General features: G+C 34.0%; 2 protein-coding genes across 4 annotated transcripts in view; one reads left to right on the top strand and one right to left on the bottom strand.

Annotated features, from left to right (window-relative positions):
* The window catches only part of LOC124538210 (phosphofurin acidic cluster sorting protein 1), a 162,740-nt gene that overhangs the window by 30,275 nt on the left and 112,873 nt on the right, over positions 1 to 19,592 (bottom strand). The gene's annotated exons all lie outside the window — the stretch shown is intronic.
* Positions 7,463 to 19,390, top strand: LOC124538291 (NADH-quinone oxidoreductase subunit B 2-like). Its single transcript, XM_047115302.1, has 5 exons — positions 7,463 to 7,530; positions 8,833 to 9,052; positions 15,041 to 15,168; positions 18,630 to 18,855; positions 19,255 to 19,390. The coding sequence occupies exons 1-5, from the start codon at positions 7,463 to 7,465 to the stop codon at positions 19,369 to 19,371; spliced, it is 759 nt and encodes a 252-aa protein (XP_046971258.1). The 3' UTR covers positions 19,372 to 19,390.

A 19,592-nucleotide genomic window follows, 5' to 3' on the forward strand; every position in this document is an offset into this window, starting at 1 on the left:
TGTTGATACGGCTCGACTAGTATATTTTAGTTACTTTCATAGTATAATGTCCTACGGTATTATGCTTTGGGGTAACGCAGCCGCTATCCAAACTATATTTGTGCTGCAGAAGAGGGCTATTCGCGCAATCTATAACCTAGGAGCCAAGGAATCATTAAGGCATAGATTTAAAGAGATTAAGATATTGACTGTTGCTTCTCAATACATATTTTGTAATGTTTTGTATGTACGGAAAAATATTAATGTTTTTATGAGAAAATGTGATTCTCATAACATTGGTACAAGGAACAAACACAATCTTGTTACTCCTGTTACTCGACTGCATAGAGTCAGTAACTCTTTTGTGGGGCAATGTATACGCTTCTACAACAGGATCCCAGAAAGCGTTCAAAATGCTTCTGTTGCCAAATTTAAAAAAATTGTTAAGGAACGCTTGTGTGCAAAAGGTTACTATACAATTAGCGAGTTTATGTTTGATAGCACACCTTGGGAATGAAACGATCGCCTCCTGGCTATTTCTAATCATATACTACTATGTACCTTATAAATTTGACAAAAAAAAAAAAATAACAGAAAAAAAAAGACCCGCTGAGTTTCTTTCGCCGGTTCTTCTCAGGTCAGGGTGTTCCTTTTTCCGAACCGGTGGTAGTGTTTAATGCTTTTATATTGAATAATGGAATTTGAGTTTGAGTTTGATAATTTTAATTTACAAAAACATTAAATTTTTTATATAATTTCATCCTATCGGGCAAATCTTGAATACGCTACGCTGTATTAGCTATTATTTCGCTGTATCAATTAAAATTTTTCAAAATGATCAACTTCCCTACAATATTTCATCCTGAATTACGTCCGCTTAGGTGATGAATTTGCAACTTTAACTAATTGTCCTTAACAAATTAACAGAAGTTAAAAACTGATAAGAGAAAGTAATAAAAATGTTAAGAATTTCCATACAGATTAGAAAATCTTTTCTTAGTGTTTATCTATGTCTCATAAGGAATTCCTGAGCAAAATGTCACCTTGCCAGATGCGCCAGTTTAGGTGTGCATTGTGTTAGTCAGTCGTCATTTTAAAATTCTTTCGAGAATATTCAAAAGAAATACGAAAATTTTGAAGGTAATGCCATATATTTGCCTAATAATCATATAATAATAATAAAAAACCAAACAACCGAGCCCAAATTCGTTTTATTACACTACAAACATTGTATTTAATGAATAACAAGAAAAAAATGGCGAATACGCCAATAAAATTGCTACTATAGTAAATAAAACTGAAAAAGATACAATAAAGGTGAATTTACAAATTCTTGCGAAGCTAATTTTGAATATGAATTCCGTGTATTTTCATAAAGTTTCATAATGGTATTTAATACAGAATATAATGTACATATACATATATACTTCCATTATTATGATGGTTTTCAATTTCAAAAGTATTCGTTTTCAACAAATTGCTACCATTGTTCCATCAAATCACTCGCATTCATTTTTATTGGAAATAAATCTAGGATTAATATTTCATTCGACGAATAAACTAAGTGGAATTAGTAGCTTGTAAAAGCTAAGATTATGGGAGTTTGTTATCTTTACCTCGGATACCTCGTTAAACCATTACTTCTGCTCCTGAATTACCTCCGTTCGTGACATGACATGCATTTCTTTATATATTTTTACATTTCAAACATCCAAAGCGTTAAAAAGTACACGTTTTCAAAATTTAAAAACAGCAAACTACCAAAAGCACGTTACTGAAATTAACCCTATTTCCGAAACGTCGAAGCGATTTCATAACACCTTGTATACCGGAGCAAATAAAAATCATAAAGCATCTAGAATTCAACATTTCTGACATAAATTTCGAAAACATGAAAAGAAACGCGACGCCAGACGTTATAAGGATTTATTACGCCTTCTTCAGTAAAATGAATTTTCCCTTTTTCTTAAAAATATTACGACGTCCTCTTAAGATTCGGAGCAGCTGTTGATAAACATTTAATCACTCTTGTTTTTCTCACGAGGCGTAAGCAAGTATAAAATAATGTAATCGGTACAGTAACAAAAGATTTAGGATAAAGGATTCAAAATTCACCGCCAAGCACGAGATAAAGGAAAAAAAGATTTCGTGGAACTTCTTTCGTTGAGAGTTCAAACCCGGGCTGGGTTTGAACTTCACGTGTTAACTTAATGTTTTATGACTGACTTTTACACGTACAGTACAATCTACAGCCTGTAAATATCCCTCTGCCTCCTCTCCCTTCGAGGAGAAGGTTAGGAGCATATTTCACAGTGCTGCGCCAATGCGGGTTGGTGAATTTACATGGGACACAATTTCATTGGTTTCCTCACGATGTTTTCCTTCACCAAAATTCCAGATGAATAACAAACACAAATTAAGCACATGGAAATTCAGTGGTGCTCGCCTAGATTTGAACTCGCAATCATCAGATGTCTCACCACTGGACCATCTAGGCTCTTTCTTTCAAATATGAAACTTAAGTACGTTATTGCGACCGAGAATTCTAGCTTTACATAGTAGATAGTATGCGCATTATATAAAACATATTATTGTTATTTCATTATAACGCGTTTAAACAAGTGGTACCGGTGAATAACTGGCACGTTAATAGATTATGGTGGAATTATTGACGTTTACTTCCTGTATAATTGCCCGCCATACGTGCATGGCACTGAATGGGCATACAGTGTATAAATTACCGGTAACCACGAACTCCTAATTACGCTATCATAGAATAAACAACTGCTGTGTCGTGTTTATGTAAATTGTAGCATTAAACGTCGGTCATAAATTGACGCCAATATGTGAAGTTTTAGTAAATAGAAACAGTCTTATATACCGCGGCTAGACGAAGTCAAGTTCTTCATTAGAAAGTAAATTGTTGTTTTCAATGTATTTTATGATACATCTTTTTAGGGTTCTGTATCTAAATAGCAAAAATGAAGGGATTATGGATATGTAAAAATAAATTGATTATGGATTCGTCATATCTGTACGCTTGTCCGTCCGTAGGTTACAACCACTTTTATCGAAAACTATCAGAACTATACTGTCGAAAAGGTAAGTAGTAATAAGTATCTATTATGTGAACTGCATTAACTTTTATACTTAAAAAAAGAAAATAAAATTTTTGGGGATACTTAGATCTGAAACCCATTTTTTTTACCAAGCCCATACGTGTGGGGTATCAATGGTCTTTATATTATGTTGCTTGCTGTTACGGAACCCTTCATGGGCGAGCCTTTTTGTTGATGAGTTTCCTCCTTTAGAAATGTGCTATTTATCCTTCAGATTATGTGGTATTCTAACAGTCGTTTTCGACACTGATGGGTACTACGGACGGATGGCTACGACTCCGACGGGGTTCTCTGGGGGGTTTTATACATTCACTACGACATCTCGACGATTTAAATGTTTTCGAATTTTAAAGCGTATAATAAAATGGTTACATAACGTCTCAACGTATTTGTAGGATCCACTCAGTATACCCATTTAGATTTGATCGGTCAATTATTTTAATGGTCGAGTGAATAAAACGCGTACATCCTAACCTAAGGTCGCGAGATAAAACGAGAATTTGTAACGAAATCAATCATTTCCTAACAAGTACTCATTGTGAGTGTAAGTCGAAAGGAATTTTGACTCATAGTGGAATATGAGCCACTTTTTTCGGCATCGTAGGAAATCTTTGTTACATATGGGACATTAATCATCATTACATAGTATAAAACTAAGTCGCTTATCGCTGTCTGTCCTTATGTATGCTTAGATCTTTCAAATTACGCAACGGATTTCAATGCGGTTTTTTTAATTGATAGAGTGATTGAGAGGAAGGTTTTTGTATATAAAACATTAGTCCAAGAATTTTAGATATCCGCTCTGCATAAAATCCTTCTACGTGATTTTTCAATTGGATTATGTCGGAGGGTGCCCCCCAAGTATAAAACCGAGTTTCTGTCGCCCGAAACCGCGAGCGTTAGCCGCCATCTTGGAAAAAGTTTTTTTGCATATATCTCGGAAACGGTGAGTTTTACGTCAAAAACCGAAGAAATCTTTTTTGTAGAGAATAAAATTTTCCACCTTTTTTATTCCAAACTTTTCCTCCTATTTATGCTGATAAATTTCTATTTTCTCAGAGTCAGTTTTATAATGTTTGAATACGATTAAACGATTCTACTGGACAATAAACAATTCAAAGAAAAAATTATACCAGTTGATATAAACGTATGTAGTTAGCACGGAAATTAAACAAAACAACTAATCAACAATAATGAGACATTTCAAATTTATACTTTTACATTAACATCAACATCATGTTTTACATATACAGTTCAAAATAAATAAATATTTTACCTCGAAAAATAAATCAACCGCGTAAATTTAAGAAATGTGATAAGACGCGGCAGAAGTTAAGTATGTCTTTTAGGGAAGGAACTTAAACGTGATTCCGTTTTGGCAAACACTTTACTTTTAAAAAAATCACGTCTTAGCACTTCTGCTTAATAATCTGTGTCCGGTTCTCGGTGTAAATGACGTCGAGGGAATTAATAAAGCCGGCCAACGTGGCCAAAGGCTTACGGACATTCTAACACAAGATATTTTAAATTGGTACATAATTTTACCGCCTCATTTTCATGCCACATAATTGTGTCACGACCACTTATTCACTACTCCGGGCCCTAGTTTTAATGAGGCTGGCGTCAAAGAGAAAGTCAGTTTGGTTTGTAAAAGGAACTACGAATAAAACATGGTGTTTACTCGAGGGTCTATGGTACAGGTTAATGAGATTTTAATGTTCATGATGAAATATTTCCGCGCTTTTCAATTATAGACATTTATAACAAACTGTACCTTGACGTTTCCATGCATTTAATTTAATCAGAAAGATTAATAGTGAGACAAAAAAAATAGAAAATTATAAAAATATCTTTAAAAAATAAGGAATTTATGGCAATTATTTATAATGTGTGACTATTACAAATATATTTATATTGTCTGTTCTTAATATTAAAATAATCGCTTTTTATTAAATACATATGTTTGTATCCATAACATAATTGTAACATGTCTATTGACGAAGAAAATAACAATCAAAATTCTGCATAGAAAATGCAATTGGAAGAACTGTCCAATAATGCCAGTGAATATTTCATCGACATCATCTTAACTGGTAGTTAACGGCTGAGGAGGACGCTTATGCTCTTGCTTCGAATATTGTGTAACGTAATCAATTAAACGCTGTTTACTCAGACACAATGAAGGCTTATCACGAGCGTCATCCAGCCCCCAACGAAGGAGATTACGCTGCGACACGGGCCATAATTCACTTTGACGCCTTGTAAGATATGCTTTGAGATCAAATTATGAGACAAAATACGATGTTGTTAAAGCTGAATAAGTTTTAAACATTATCTAAAGAGAAAACAAATAAAAATTATAGGACTTTAAATTGACATGGTTATTTGTATTATTATAGTTATTCAAAACTGGATGTTTATTTTTATTTGGTGGAGCTCGATATTTTGACACTATTTACGAATGTCTTGATGATGAAAATGATTTTTTTTATGACATAGGTGGCAAACGAGCAGGAGGCTCACCTGATGGAAAGTGACTACCAACGCCCATGGAGATCTGCAACACCAGGGGGCTTGCAAGTGCGTTGCCGGCCTTTAAGAAAGGAGTACGTTCTTTTCTTGAAGGTTTCCATGTCGTATCGGTTCGGAAAAACCGCCGGCGAAAACTACTGAGTGCTTGTGAGAGGCAGAAAATGACTAAGAAGAGTAGTGTTGCCCAAATGCAAGAACAAGACGAGACTTAGCCAGTCTTGGTCTTGGTCTTGCGCCAATACATCTGGTCTTGGTCTTGGTCTTGCACTCCCAGTCTTGGTCTTGGTCTTGGTCTTGCAGCAAGAGTCTTGCAAGTCTTGCAATTACCTATTAGTCTATCATTATTAATTAAAGTTTATTTTAAATCTTAGAAAAACGTATTAGAATTGGAACATTGTGAGCTCCAATTAACATAGCCATAGTAAAGATAAAGCAGATTAATAAATTACTGAAGATTTGATAAGAAATTTGAAAAATCAACTCACTTATATGTCGTTCAAAAACTTAAGAAATATAATGACTGAATGTACAATAATAGTACCTAAGTAATTAGTTTAAAACCATATAATCAATATTATAATATATACTTACGAGAATAAATTATTATGACATCTACTACCTATCCTTACCATTTTATCGCAATCATAATACTACTTGCGTGATCATTATAATGTATTCATTTTCATTCTAAGCACTCTAAAATTTATTTATTATTTGGAACACCTGTAGGTACACTTAAAATTCGAAATTATTTTGTATGAGTATACCTACGCCCTGTGGCGGCCATAAAATAGTGTCAAATGTTGTGATTTCGGCGCTGCGGCAACGATTGTTGTATATGATTTTAAAAGAAGCCGCCGGCGCGTGTATCATAACCATGTACCTCCGAAAAACGGCAACTTTCTTTCAGAAGTAAGTGGAGTACAAAACCTTTGATGCCGCATTATCAAAGTGCCGATGATTAAAACATAACTATGCATGCACTCAGTTTGATTTTAATGGATATTTTTTTATTCGCTATGTAGGTATGTTTATGGTATTAGTCGCAATGCGCATAGGTACAGTTTTTCATATTCTTTGATACAGTTTTTTGCGTCCCATAGAATTCCTACACCGAACTGTTACACCTAACTACTCCGTGAAATAGCGCTAAGTCCTAGTTGCAAGACGCAAGAGTCTTGCAGGCTATGTCTTGTTCTTGCTCAAGACTTGCACGGTCAGTCTTGGTCTTGGTCTTGGTCTTGCTAAAAATATGCGGTCTTGTTCTTGGTCTTGGTCTTGGTCTTGCAAAAACGCAAGAACAAGACCAAGACTGCAAGACCAAGACTGAATTTGGGCAACACTAAAGAAGAGATATTATGTATAACTGATTGTTCCGACTTTGTACCGGTAAATAAGAATTTGTTTACGTCCTGGTTACAGCACCTTCTAAGGGGTAATTATGATTTCTATATAATATATTTAAAAAAAATGATATCCTATAACCTAAAACTAAAGAGTTTACAAATATCATCCTTCCAGGCTTAGGTCTTCTCTCATTTTCAGTGAGATAGCTCAGTAGGTAGAACAAGTGAGTTTTAACATAGATTGCCTGTATAAGAACCATTGAATCATCAATCAACCCATAAAAAAGATACATAACTAAAACAGTTAAAATCACAAAATGTAATATCCTTTTTTCAAGAAAACTTATGAACGTGTACAATTTTTGATTAATTATTCCTTATTAAAGTACAAAACTTCGAAATGAGTCTTGAGATGGATACTATTTACAATGGAGGGCCGAACACAAAAGAGATTTTTGATATAACATTTTTTTTCGGTACAGAAAAATGTCGGAAAATTCTCGCCTGTCGTGGAATAATAACAGCTTCCTGGGACGCGCGCCGAATAACGATTCGTTAGTAAATACCTTTTTTTATAAATACGATACTGAAATTAGGTTAAAGGAAAGCTTTTTATATTTTCGTTCAATTTTTGGGACATTATTTAAGATATTACAAATAAAATGATATTACCTTCATCATTTTCGAATAAACAAGGTATATTTTATTTTTATTTCATAGGAGGCTGTCTCGTAAATAGAACCAGATGGTCAGTGGTCACCACTTCCCAACGTCACCTCGCCACCAACTTTAGGAACTGAGATTATGATGAGAATAAAGGCCATAATATTCTAGCCGATATTTTATTTCAACTCCTCCTTTCTTAGGAATGCCTTTTGTTCTTCAACTATATATGGGGTGAAGCGCCTTTTTATGAATACGCATATAAAAAAATCAACATAGGTATCAATCAGTTGGATACCCACGCTTTCAAATCTCCATAGCATACAGCCAATAAAAAGATTGAATGAATAACTTTAATAATTTGAATTGTCATTTGACGGAATGATATTTTATAATATCGTTTATTTAATTTTAATAAAAAAAATAAAGTGAAACAATATTAAAACCTTCGCAGCGACTTTAACGCGTCTGACACACGAAACATCAAAGTGACGTTATTAAAAAAATACAAAGCGATTCAACACAAGAGGACAAAAGATCATACAACATAAGAAAATAAATATGTTCAGGTATATAAAGTCAGTGGAAGACTTTTATTTCTTCTTGTTTTCTACGTGTCTTTGGCTCTGGCGTAATAAAATAATGCTATCCCGCTTTAGCTTGCCAAACATCCGATTTGAGAGAATGAGCCGGTGTTATTACTTAAGTACAAAAGTTATAATATCTTAGATAACATGGTTAGCAGTAATCAATATCTACGTAGGTGTGAGGTTTAGTTTACATTTCTTGCAGTGCGTGTATAAAAGGACGAAGGTGACCTGGATTAAAAGAGATTAAGAAAAAATCCCTGAATTGTATTAAATGTAAAAAGGCCTCATATTTTAAAAGAACCTACACACTTTTCTCATTTTTATAATGTAGCTCTTCGAGCAAATGAGCCGCCTGATGGTAAGTGGTAAAGACCATTTACTTAAAAATGGAGAGCGCCAACCATTCCTTACATCACCATAAATCTTGAGAACAAAGATGTTATATCCCTTGTGCCTGTAGTTACTGGCTCAGTAGTGATGCTTGGCGGTAGAATATCTGATGAGTGGGTGGTACCGAACCAGACGGCCTAGCTCGAAACCCTACCAAGAAGTAACCTTTCATCCCTTAAAATATGTATTATTATTTTTAAAATATCATTTTAGTTTGATGCTATTCTATAACAAAACCCCGAGCTTCAGAGTTGTTTCAACTGGATGTTATGCTATCCTCAAGAATTTCAACATTCTCTTTGATACGAACAAAGATATTCGGAGGAACTACTGCAGCGAAACGAAGAAGAAAGCCCCCGTTAACTTACACGGTTCGAAATCTTATAAAGTTGGTGAAAAACGACGGTACTCGCCGTTTCATTACAAGGGTCAGGTAAATGTTATTTTATTTATTATAAATGACTATTACTAGTTTGAGTCGAGATGGCCCAGTGGTTGGAACGCGTGCATCTTAACCGATGATTACTGGTTCAAACCCAGGAAAGCACCGCTGATTCATGTGCTTAATTTGTCTTTATAGTTCATCTCGTGCTCAGCGGTGAAGGAAAACATTGTGAGGAAACCTGCATGTGACAAATTTCATAGAAATTCTGCCACATGTGTATTCCACCAACCCGCATTGGAACAGCGTGGTGGAATAAGTTCCAAACCTTCTCCTCAAAAAAGGAGAGGAGGCCTTTAGACCAGCAGTGGGAATTTACAGGCTGTTGTTGTAAATGACTATTATAATATATACTTCCTATATCTTCATTAAATTTTAATGAATTCATAACGGTAGTCTTCAATACATAAATCATTTTAGCGATGTTATTGATTCATTGCAGCAATTTTAACTATACCCATGAATAAAATTAAAGTGTCTATTTAGGTTTTCAAAACAAAGACCTCCTTCCCAAAAACACAATGCTATTATTATTATTGTGTTGAATAAGTAGCCTAGAAGTTATCAATAATTAAATACATGAGGAGTAGTCCAAGGCAATCTTTAATTACTTACGTATTCAATTGATTTATAACTTTAAACGAAGGTAAAATCTCGGGGCACAGCTAGTTTAAAAAAAGAACCAAGAAACCAAAAACAAACGTCAGGCCATTAAAGAATGTTAATACAAACGTTTTTGCCTCGACGATTTGAATAATCCCCGAAGCCGGCGAACGAGAGTTTGCTCAGGAGATAAAAATAAAAATAGAGTCGGATGGAATGGAAAACGGAGAAATATGGAGTTGCAGTTCGAGCTCGAGTGGTCTGAGCCCGGCTACGTATGCCGGCGAAATTTCCGATTGAAAAATAGTGCTTTGGAACGTTGAAAGGAAATCAGAAAATTGTACTAGCCGAGATTTGTAATATTACTTTTGGATTTTTATTCTTCTTTGAATATAGATGGTTCATAGAGTCAGTGGTTAGAACACGGGAATATTAATAGAAGATTTCTGGTTCAATGCCGAACGAGGAACCATTGTATATATTAATAAGATTAGTTTGTAATTAGAATTCATTTCGTGAGGTAACCAAATTATCTTGAGGAAACCTGTATGCTTATCCATTGAACTTGATTGGAGTAGCATGGTGGAATCCAACCTCAAAAAAGACAACTTATCCCAACAGTGTATGTAAATACGCTGACCAAATACATAATAAGCCGGTCTTGTTTTCAATGAAGCTCTTCATATAAACAACTGTTCAATAAATAATTTAAATAGCAATTTACATACAACAGTGTGTTTGTTATGAATGTATTGATGATGCGATGTCGCCGCTAACTTGTTTAACGTTGAAGTACACATTCAGACGACAAAAATTTGAATATTTTATTTCAATATATGTAAAATAAGGCGTGCTTCTTTATTTTTAGCTCATACAAAGGTTGGTTTACCTAATATTTTTCAAGACTGTATCAAAAATATAACTAGCGAATACTTGGCGATGTTTTTTTTTATCCATTTCTCGAGAGTTTCTGGATGGAGCTTGAGCAACATATCCATATATATAGAATCACACAAACGTTATAGCTTTATATTTATTTAATATTTCATAAAATAACATAAGCACACACGCTTAAATATATATTGAGCATGTATTTTTAAAATTTTGCGATAGGATAATAATACCTATTACATTTTTATTTTAAGGAGGCAACTGAAATTACGTTTGCCAATTATCATAAAAGTCACACAATTAAAATATACACATAAACATTTCTAAAAACATATTCACTAAAATCATAAACTTATTATACAATAAATTAAAAACTAGAGTGTCATGCCGTTTGCCGTCACAATATACAAGGAAGTCTCCGCCGAAAAATTTTCAACCCGAAAAGATATACAAAGCCACTTTTTGAAGGACAATATAAATGAAATCGATAAAATAAAATACGGTAAAAAAACGCAACACTAAGTAGTAACAGAGAGCACTGTGCAGTAAACTGTACGGAAAGTACGGAACGGCTCCGAGTGCAGAGAACTGTGTAATCCGGACAACAGGCAGGCAATCCCAGCTCAGCGAGAGCGGACGAAAGAAAGACAATTAAATCTAAAACAGAAGGCGTATTTGTCGAATTTACATAGACGTTTGTCTATAATGGGAATTGTATTATCTTGTATGTATATATAAATATATAGATATAATAAATTCTCTTTACCTTATTATAATATATAGGTTTATCGATCGAGATTAGGTGAGAATAGGTTTTGAAAACCAAACGCAGAAAATTATTTCAATTAATAGAACTAAACATGAAATATATCATTTGAATTTGTTATTAGCGTTTTTTTTCTGAGTAATCTATCATTTTATGAAATATAATTTAACGATTCCATTACGTAATTAAAACGTTCAAAACGTGATACAACCCTAACGCCTAATTAATCGGTGTGAGATTAATCGTTGTACTAAACGTGCCTGTGACACTTTGACACAGGCTGAGGTTTTCGTATGGCCTATTTATCAGTAACATCCAATTTAGCAAGGTCAACGACCTCTTTGACAGATCAATTCGATGCATGGTTTTTACATCTTTGAAAACGAAAACTAGCTAGTTCGAAATGTGAAATAAAAGGTCAGACAGTGTGAGCGTGTGTGCTGTTTAACGCGGTACCTTGAACTCTGTTCCAATTCAATTACGTAAGAAATTGGAGTAAGCCCACCCATCTCACTAATGGACGGCGCGACGAGATTGGGAACTCGCTATCAACGTTAGACCCAATCTTAGAAATTGTCAATGTTGATATAAAATAACGTTTACGATCGCGATACATACAAAAGGTTTTAAAAGTCCAGTTATTCGTTCATTATCTTTAGTGTTCCAATTTATAAAATTAAGATTGACAGGAAATACTACTGATATTATAAATACGAAAGTATGTGGGGATGGATTTATGTTTGTTATTTACTCATACAAAAAAAAAAAACTACTGAACGAATTTGGATGACATTTTACAGTATCACATCAGAATAATACACAAGCTACACTTTATAATTACTTTATGTCATTTGGTCATAAAACAACGACACATATCAAGTATCCGTGCGAAGCCGGGGCGGGTCGCTATTAATCTAATAAATAAATACTCTCTCTTTCTGTTATATCATTACAATTACATGTATCTCGTATAAGTAATACAGAATGTCAATTAATTAATGACATCTGCAATTTCTTCAAATATTGTTTTCTCTTTCACTCGTGGTAGCGCTTTCAGATCTATCTGAACAGATACAACCCTCTCATCAGTTATTCTACCGGTAACCATCAATACTTTATATCGCTGCGATCCGGTTTGAAGGGCGGATGAGCCAGTGTAAATAATGGTTGGAGGCATGTTGACAATTGACAAAGCATTATTTTATCAGTCTGCCTACATACATCAATTATATATTAAAAATGCAATTTTTATACTATATTACTTGGTGGTAGGGCTTTGTGCTAGCCCGTCTGGGTAAGTACCACCCACTCATCAGTTATTCTACCGCCAAATATCAGTACTCAGTATTGTTATGTTCCGGTTTGAAGGGTGAGTGTTATTTCCCAAAGTTAATTTTACATTGACGCTGTAAATAATAGTTAATATTTCTTACAGCGTCATTGTCTATGGGTGATGGTGACCACTTACCATCAGGTGGCCCATATGCACGACCGCCAATCTATACTTTAAAAAAAATATATATACACTTCATAATAGAAGTCGAAGTTCCCTTCTCGTAAAAAAATCATCTTCTCGAGACAAAAATCATTTATCTTTTTTTATTTTAATTTTTTTAGAAAACGTTGTAGTTTTAAAGTGAAATGTGGATCTGTTCTACTCGATGAGATTGTCTCGGTATTTCAGCTCGGACGTTGCCTATTTAATCCGGGATTAAATCGATTCCGATGGAACGGTTTCAACGATTTGTAAACGGTTTGCCGTTTACGTTTAATGATATTGTGTTTGTATAATGAAATTTATTTTCGTATGTAAAATAAATTGTTCATATTTCATAATATTTATGATGCCGGATGGACCGAACGATCTTAAGAGATGATCGGGGGAATACGGCTACGCTTACTTTCCATTAGATAAATTTGTATATGTATATACATACATGATACATACTCAGCAGTGACCAAGTGAATAAAGATAGACCTCGATGTCCTGAATTCGACCTCAGATCGAATGAATTAATTGGGATTTTTTTGCCCATAAGTTCTCAGTCTGAAGGCAGAATCTTGAATTTGGAGTAAGTAAGTAAAACCGTTGATTCTCCACCCGATCCCTTTCCCGTCGTGTTGGATTTGCCGTCCCGTTGGATTATGAAGGAAAAGAAGACGCATCTGTTGTTTTCGCACACTTATGCACGACAATAGGTCTTGCGTGGTTGGCTGGTTTCCGTTGCCATGCATTGAAGAACATCGCTTGAAAACTTGTAGGCGTTGAATCAAATTAAAAAACAAATATATCAACCAATTCAGCGACATGTTATAATTAAGTCTTTAATAATTCGTAGGGGTGCCATTACTCAAGATATCGATGGTACTATAACATCTTGGTACATAAAAGGTTTCTTGCGAATTTATTCCGATTAGCTTTTCGATTATCAAGCATTTAACTCTAAAATATGCAAAAATCACTTTTACAATATGTAAATTTATTTAAATAAGTTTAACTTATCCGAAAGAGCCAGTGTCGTAACGATTTCACGAAATCTTGCAAAAGATTTTGTTACCAAAGAACATTTCGTCTTTATCTTTGTTGCGTCAGATATTCTACAATGTTTCGAGTATAGCACACTGAAAATTTTCAGTCATGAATTTTATATAGAAACGCTATTTTATGAGTTTGAAACTTCAATAGTATAATACTGTGTAAATAATAATTTAAGTTATAATGCCGATGAAATTCTGACATGGAGACCGTCTACGAAGCTTTACGATAAATCAAGTTGAAAACCTTTCTCTCAATAGGGAAAGACTGCCTGTCCGTAGGACGTATAAATTAGGCAAATTAAACTAGGCAACTTTTATATTGATATAACCATGCACCTATAGTCTCTAGAACTTTGATGGCTCAGTAGCTAGAACTCATGAATCTTGAAGGAAGATTGAGAATCTTCTTAAATTATGCCTCCTCTATCTTTTGCTGTAAACATTCTTCTTAAAATGGGAGAAGTCCATTATCCAGCCGCCAACTATATTTAGTTTAATTGCTGTTGTTAATATGTACATTATATCTATATATTGTTTGATATCGAAAGAGAAATAAAAAAAAGTTAGCTTATAGAACACAAAAACATGAACAAAAAAAATACAACGTTTTTATAACACGTACATTATTAAAATGTATTGGAAACGAGATTACAAATATCCATCTCGGACTTTTTCCTTTTATACAAACAACGTTAGAATGCTCTACGTTCTAAATAATGATCTTTATAAAATTTTATGCAAGCGTAAAATGGAATGAAAAGTTGAATTAACTTAATAGCGCGATAATCTTACTCGATTTCAAACGATTCAAAGCTATTTGAACTTTCTGAACAAACTTCTAAGTAATTATTTACTTGGTAGAGTTTTGTGCAAGCTTATCAGGGTATGTATAACTAGCTCAGCACATATTCCAACGGTAAACAGAAATACTTATCCAACTTGAAGGGTGAGTGAGCCAGTGTAATTACATTGGCTATCCTCATAGCTTGTACCATTTTAAAAAATCTTTAAGAAAGAAAACAGGCATATGACTATTTGATATAAGAAAAACTGATATATTTAATAAACTGATAACTGTTTTTGTGTTCTATAAGATAAACTGATATACCTACTATATTTTAAATATTATATTTTATTTTTATTTTGATAAGATAGTTCATTAAAATCTTTCCCTTTTTTAGTCGAGGGCAGAATGGGTGGTCGCTAGAATGGATGACATACTTAACTGGGGCAGGAGAGGTTCACTTTGGCCCCTAACCTTCGGCCTAGCCTGCTGCGCTTTAGAGATGATGCATTACGCTGGACCTAGGTAACTATTATATCGATAATTATTTTAGTACATAATATAATTATATTTTTTAAATAGATTATAATTATCAATCTTAATAAAAATCATTAATTAATAAAGCATTTTGAAGAAAAAATATTTTGTATATTTAAGTTTATGAGTAATCATTAAATAGTTCTTGTTCCTAGGTTGAATGAAGTATTTTTTTTATTTACTTTATTTGAACTTATTAACATATAAATCATCATATAAATGCGCCAAAAACAGTCTATCACATTCACGATGAGGAAATCTGGTTTGAAGCAAGCTTGAACTATAACTACTACTACTTACCTACCTCCCCCCCCCCCAGCTACGAACCCCAAACACGCTTAGGATAAATTCATTCGATTGTCTGTCTCAAATATATCGCATATAATCGCATCACATATACAAAATGCAATGTCATTTCTATAATTTAGTTTGTATGATATTTACTTAATACATCGCTGTCAATTCGCATTCACCTTGATTTCACGGCTACGGCGAGTGAGGCGAGCGATACCGAACCGAGTAAACGATACGAGATCGTTATCTGAAACCGAATCTGGTTACGACATGCAACACCTTTTCACGATCACTTGTGTCATTGTCTAATCTGTATTATTGACAAAATACTGGACATTTGTATGTTCACCGAGTTATTATGAGAATGCGAGTTATTACCTGTGCTATTTAATTTTTACACATCTTCGCGCTACGATCCTGAGGAATTCGCATACGATTTCGTAACCTTGAACGTCCACCGGTATATATACACGTATATATAATAATAATAATCATATTTAGTGAAAGAAATGCATTTGTGTAAATGTGTGATCATCTTATCCTATATTAACACATGAAACGGAGGCGTAAAGTATGCTTTATTCGTATACGAGCACCTATGTTAGCTAACCTAACCTAAATATATTATTTAATCGGTGAGAATGTTTAGCTGCTGAAATTCTTGTCGATATAGACAATAAAAACAATAATTATTATTTTTGATTTTCAGACAAGATATTAATAGATATTTAATTAAATTCTTCTCGGTAGAATCAATATTCCGAACTGATTAAATTATTAGTTTATATAAGTGAACTTTTATATAAGTATAATTAAATTAAATATGTTTTATAAAAAAAAACTTTAAAATAAAATTCCTTTTTCTCGAATAAAACTTCAGCGGAGGTAATGAGTCGTTTCATTGTCTTGTCAAGCCCCTTGGGATCCCTTATCTCTTTGGATTTATATTCCTTTTGATTAATTATACTCTCGTTCAATTTACAGCGAATTTAAATGCCCAAAACAAATTAATGCAAATCCTAAGTGCCGAATGAATTTAGGGATAATGAAAACAAAATAAGTACATTAATTTTATTCAAGTACGCTTTTCTAGACTGCTTTGTGTTCTTTCACAGGATGAAATTAAATTGAAATTAATATCGGTTTGCGTTATCAAATACACCGAGTAGAATCGGCTTAACGGAGTACTTTCTTTTTCAACAATTAATCAACATAAGTACATAAGTCAATTATTTAATTAAATAGCACCAAAAAGACTTATAATAATAAAAATACTATCGCTAGGTCTCATATGAAACCTTGAAACGTCATCAATATACATATGTACAAGGCTTTTCCAATGATACCAAATTTAACGAGTGTTACGAGAGTAACCTTAGCCTTCAATAAGGTTTTTTGACATTTGATTCTATATCATAATTTGTATCACATTATTATTGCATATTATTAATATAGCAGCAGCTATTGAATTTACTTTATTATATACAATTATTATTGTAATTAATTGATCGATAATTTGTAAAACTGTAATTAATATTATTTATATGGCATAGCATTTAATACTGGCATGTAACACTATTTCTTATTTTAAATATGATTGAGCTGTCATCATAAAACGATTGGACTATAGCGTGGGGCATTTTAACAAAAGATATGAGACATTGAAGCATCATTGTAAAACGATAATATTATTTTGGCCATCCCGAACTACTGAAATTACACGAGATATATTTTTTATCACAAGAAATTTATCGCTAAATACTCTGGCTACATGCCTATATGTTTACCTAATTCTCTTAATACTGTCATTGTTTTAGTATTAATACAAATATTTTTTATACACAATTTAAATCAACGTCCGTTAACCTGACCACTGACAATGATTTGATTCAAATGTCACTATTTGTTTCCTATAAAAACATCACGTGTATCTATATAGAGTCGCTATCGAATTTTTTAATCTGCAAGTTGCCTTACATTAGTGTGAGACTAGAACTACAATATATCATCCAATGGCCACACCCCACAATCTTCTTTTTCCAAATGAAACGTAGTCTTTTATATAGAAGGTAATAAAAAAACAATTACATATTTAAAAGATCTTCGAAAGTATTATCAGCTATCCTTTCAAAAATTTCTTGTTCATTAAAAATTCGTAACAAATATTACAATATTTATTTCTATACGAGTACATAGAAAGTAGTAATCAACTATATATGTACTTTATATAATTAAGTTGTATTCTCAAATTAATCATAAAAAGGCAGAGAGAGGCCGAGCTCTGGCATTCTAGCTTGAGTATTTCAACAAAGAGGTCTGGGGTCAAGCATTTCCGCTTAATTACGTACTCGAGCGCGCAAGCCTTCAAATTAACACATTTATGTCACGACAGCTAGTCGATCTTTATTTACCTTTGGAATATATTTATTTTAACCCAATGCCCCGATTAAATGCATTTTTATATGACACGCGCGGTTTAATGTATGTTGATAATAAATATCTAAAACTTATTGCGACTTTTATTGCCATACATCACATCATTGTGATACATTTAAACTTTAACAAAAAAAAAAAACTAGTAGTCTCCACGGCTTTGCTCGCGTTTTAAGGTCTTGGTTGATATGTGTCAGCAAATAAAGTATCCTATGTCCTTTCTTGGAGTCCAAGTTTGCTTGATACCAAATATCATGAAAGTCGGTTGCGCTCAACCGTCTTGGTCGTGAAAAGGCGACAGACAGACAGATAGACAGAGTTACTCTCACACTTATAATAAAGTAAAGTAAAGTAACAGCCTGTACATTTCCCACTGCTGAGATAAGGCCTCCTCTTCCATCAAGGAGAGGGTTTGGAACATATTCCACCACGCTGTTCCAATGCGGGTTGGTGGAATGCACATGTGGCAGAATTTCGATGAAATTAGACACAGGTTTCCTCACGATGTTTTCCTTCACCACCGAGCACGAGATGAATTTAAACACAAATTAAGCACATATATATAGTGGTGCTTACCTGGGTTTGAACCCGCAATCATCGGTTAAGATGCACGCGTTCTAACCACAGGGCCATCTCAGCTCAGTTATAATATTATAATAATATAGATAATATAATTGAAAGTGGTATTAGAAACCGGCTTATTAATATTGCGCTTTTTTCAGATATGATATGGATCGCTTCGGTATGGTCTTCCGAGGCACACCGCGTCAGACTGACGTGATCATCATCGCCGGCACCGTCACCAACAAGATGGCGCCGATTCTGCGTAAGACGTACGACCTGATGCCTGAGCCACGTTTCGTGGTGTCAATGGGTAGCTGCGCAAATGGCGGTGGTTACTACCACTATACGTATTCGACTGTTCGCGGTGCTGATAGGATAATTCCGGTAAACTCACTGGACTTATTTTACATACTTTATTTATTTCTTTCGTCGGTTCTTCTCAGGTCAGGGTGTTTCTTTCTCCGAACCGGTGGTAGTGTTTAATTTGGCATCAACAAGTAAGTGTAATGCTTCTGTATTGAATAAAGGAACTTGAGAATGAGAGTACATATAATAAAAATATAAAAAAAAAAAACGAATTTAGTAATATAAATAACTACTGAACTTTTATAATTAGGCTTGATATTGGATTTTTCGCGCCGCATAACTATAAATAGTTTTTGAGTTTACCGCTTTTGAAAGTCACACAGACAGAAAGACAGTTTCAATTAAATTTTTTGAAAGGTTTAATTAAATGTATGATCAAGGAACTATGGCAAGAATTAAGCACGTCAGCTGTTTCAGGTCGACATATACGTGCCGGGCTGCCCGCCGACCGCGGAAGCGTTGCTCTACGGGATGCTGCAGCTGCAGAAGAAAGTGAAGCGAATGCGTATAATTCAGACGTGGTATCGACACTAAACGGTCCCTCGCTATTGTTATTTAAATAAATATTATCATGTACTTCATTACGTTGAGCGTTTATTAGTAATACTACGATTATTCATTTGTATGCCCGCTACCCGCATTTTAGCAGCGTGGTGGAATATGTTCCAAACCTTAGCCCAGCAGTGACGACCTCCGTGGTCAAGTGGTGTGTACACCGGTTTTCATGGGTATGCCACTCCGAGGTCCTGGGTTTG

This window comes from Vanessa cardui, chromosome 20 (genome assembly GCF_905220365.1).
Source record: "Vanessa cardui chromosome 20, ilVanCard2.1, whole genome shotgun sequence".
In the NCBI taxonomy this organism is placed as follows: domain Eukaryota; kingdom Metazoa; phylum Arthropoda; class Insecta; order Lepidoptera; family Nymphalidae; genus Vanessa; species Vanessa cardui.

Coding starts and splice junctions, on each gene's coding strand:
- LOC124538291 (XM_047115302.1), top strand. CDS start 7,463: ATGTCGGAAAATTCTCGCCTGTCGTGGAATAATAACAGCTTCCTGGGA. Junction 9,053..15,040: donor CGTTTCATTACAAGGGTCAG/GTAAATGTTATT, acceptor TCCCTTTTTTAG/TCGAGGGCAGAATGGGTGGT. Junction 18,856..19,254: donor GTGCTGATAGGATAATTCCG/GTAAACTCACTG, acceptor CAGCTGTTTCAG/GTCGACATATACGTGCCGGG.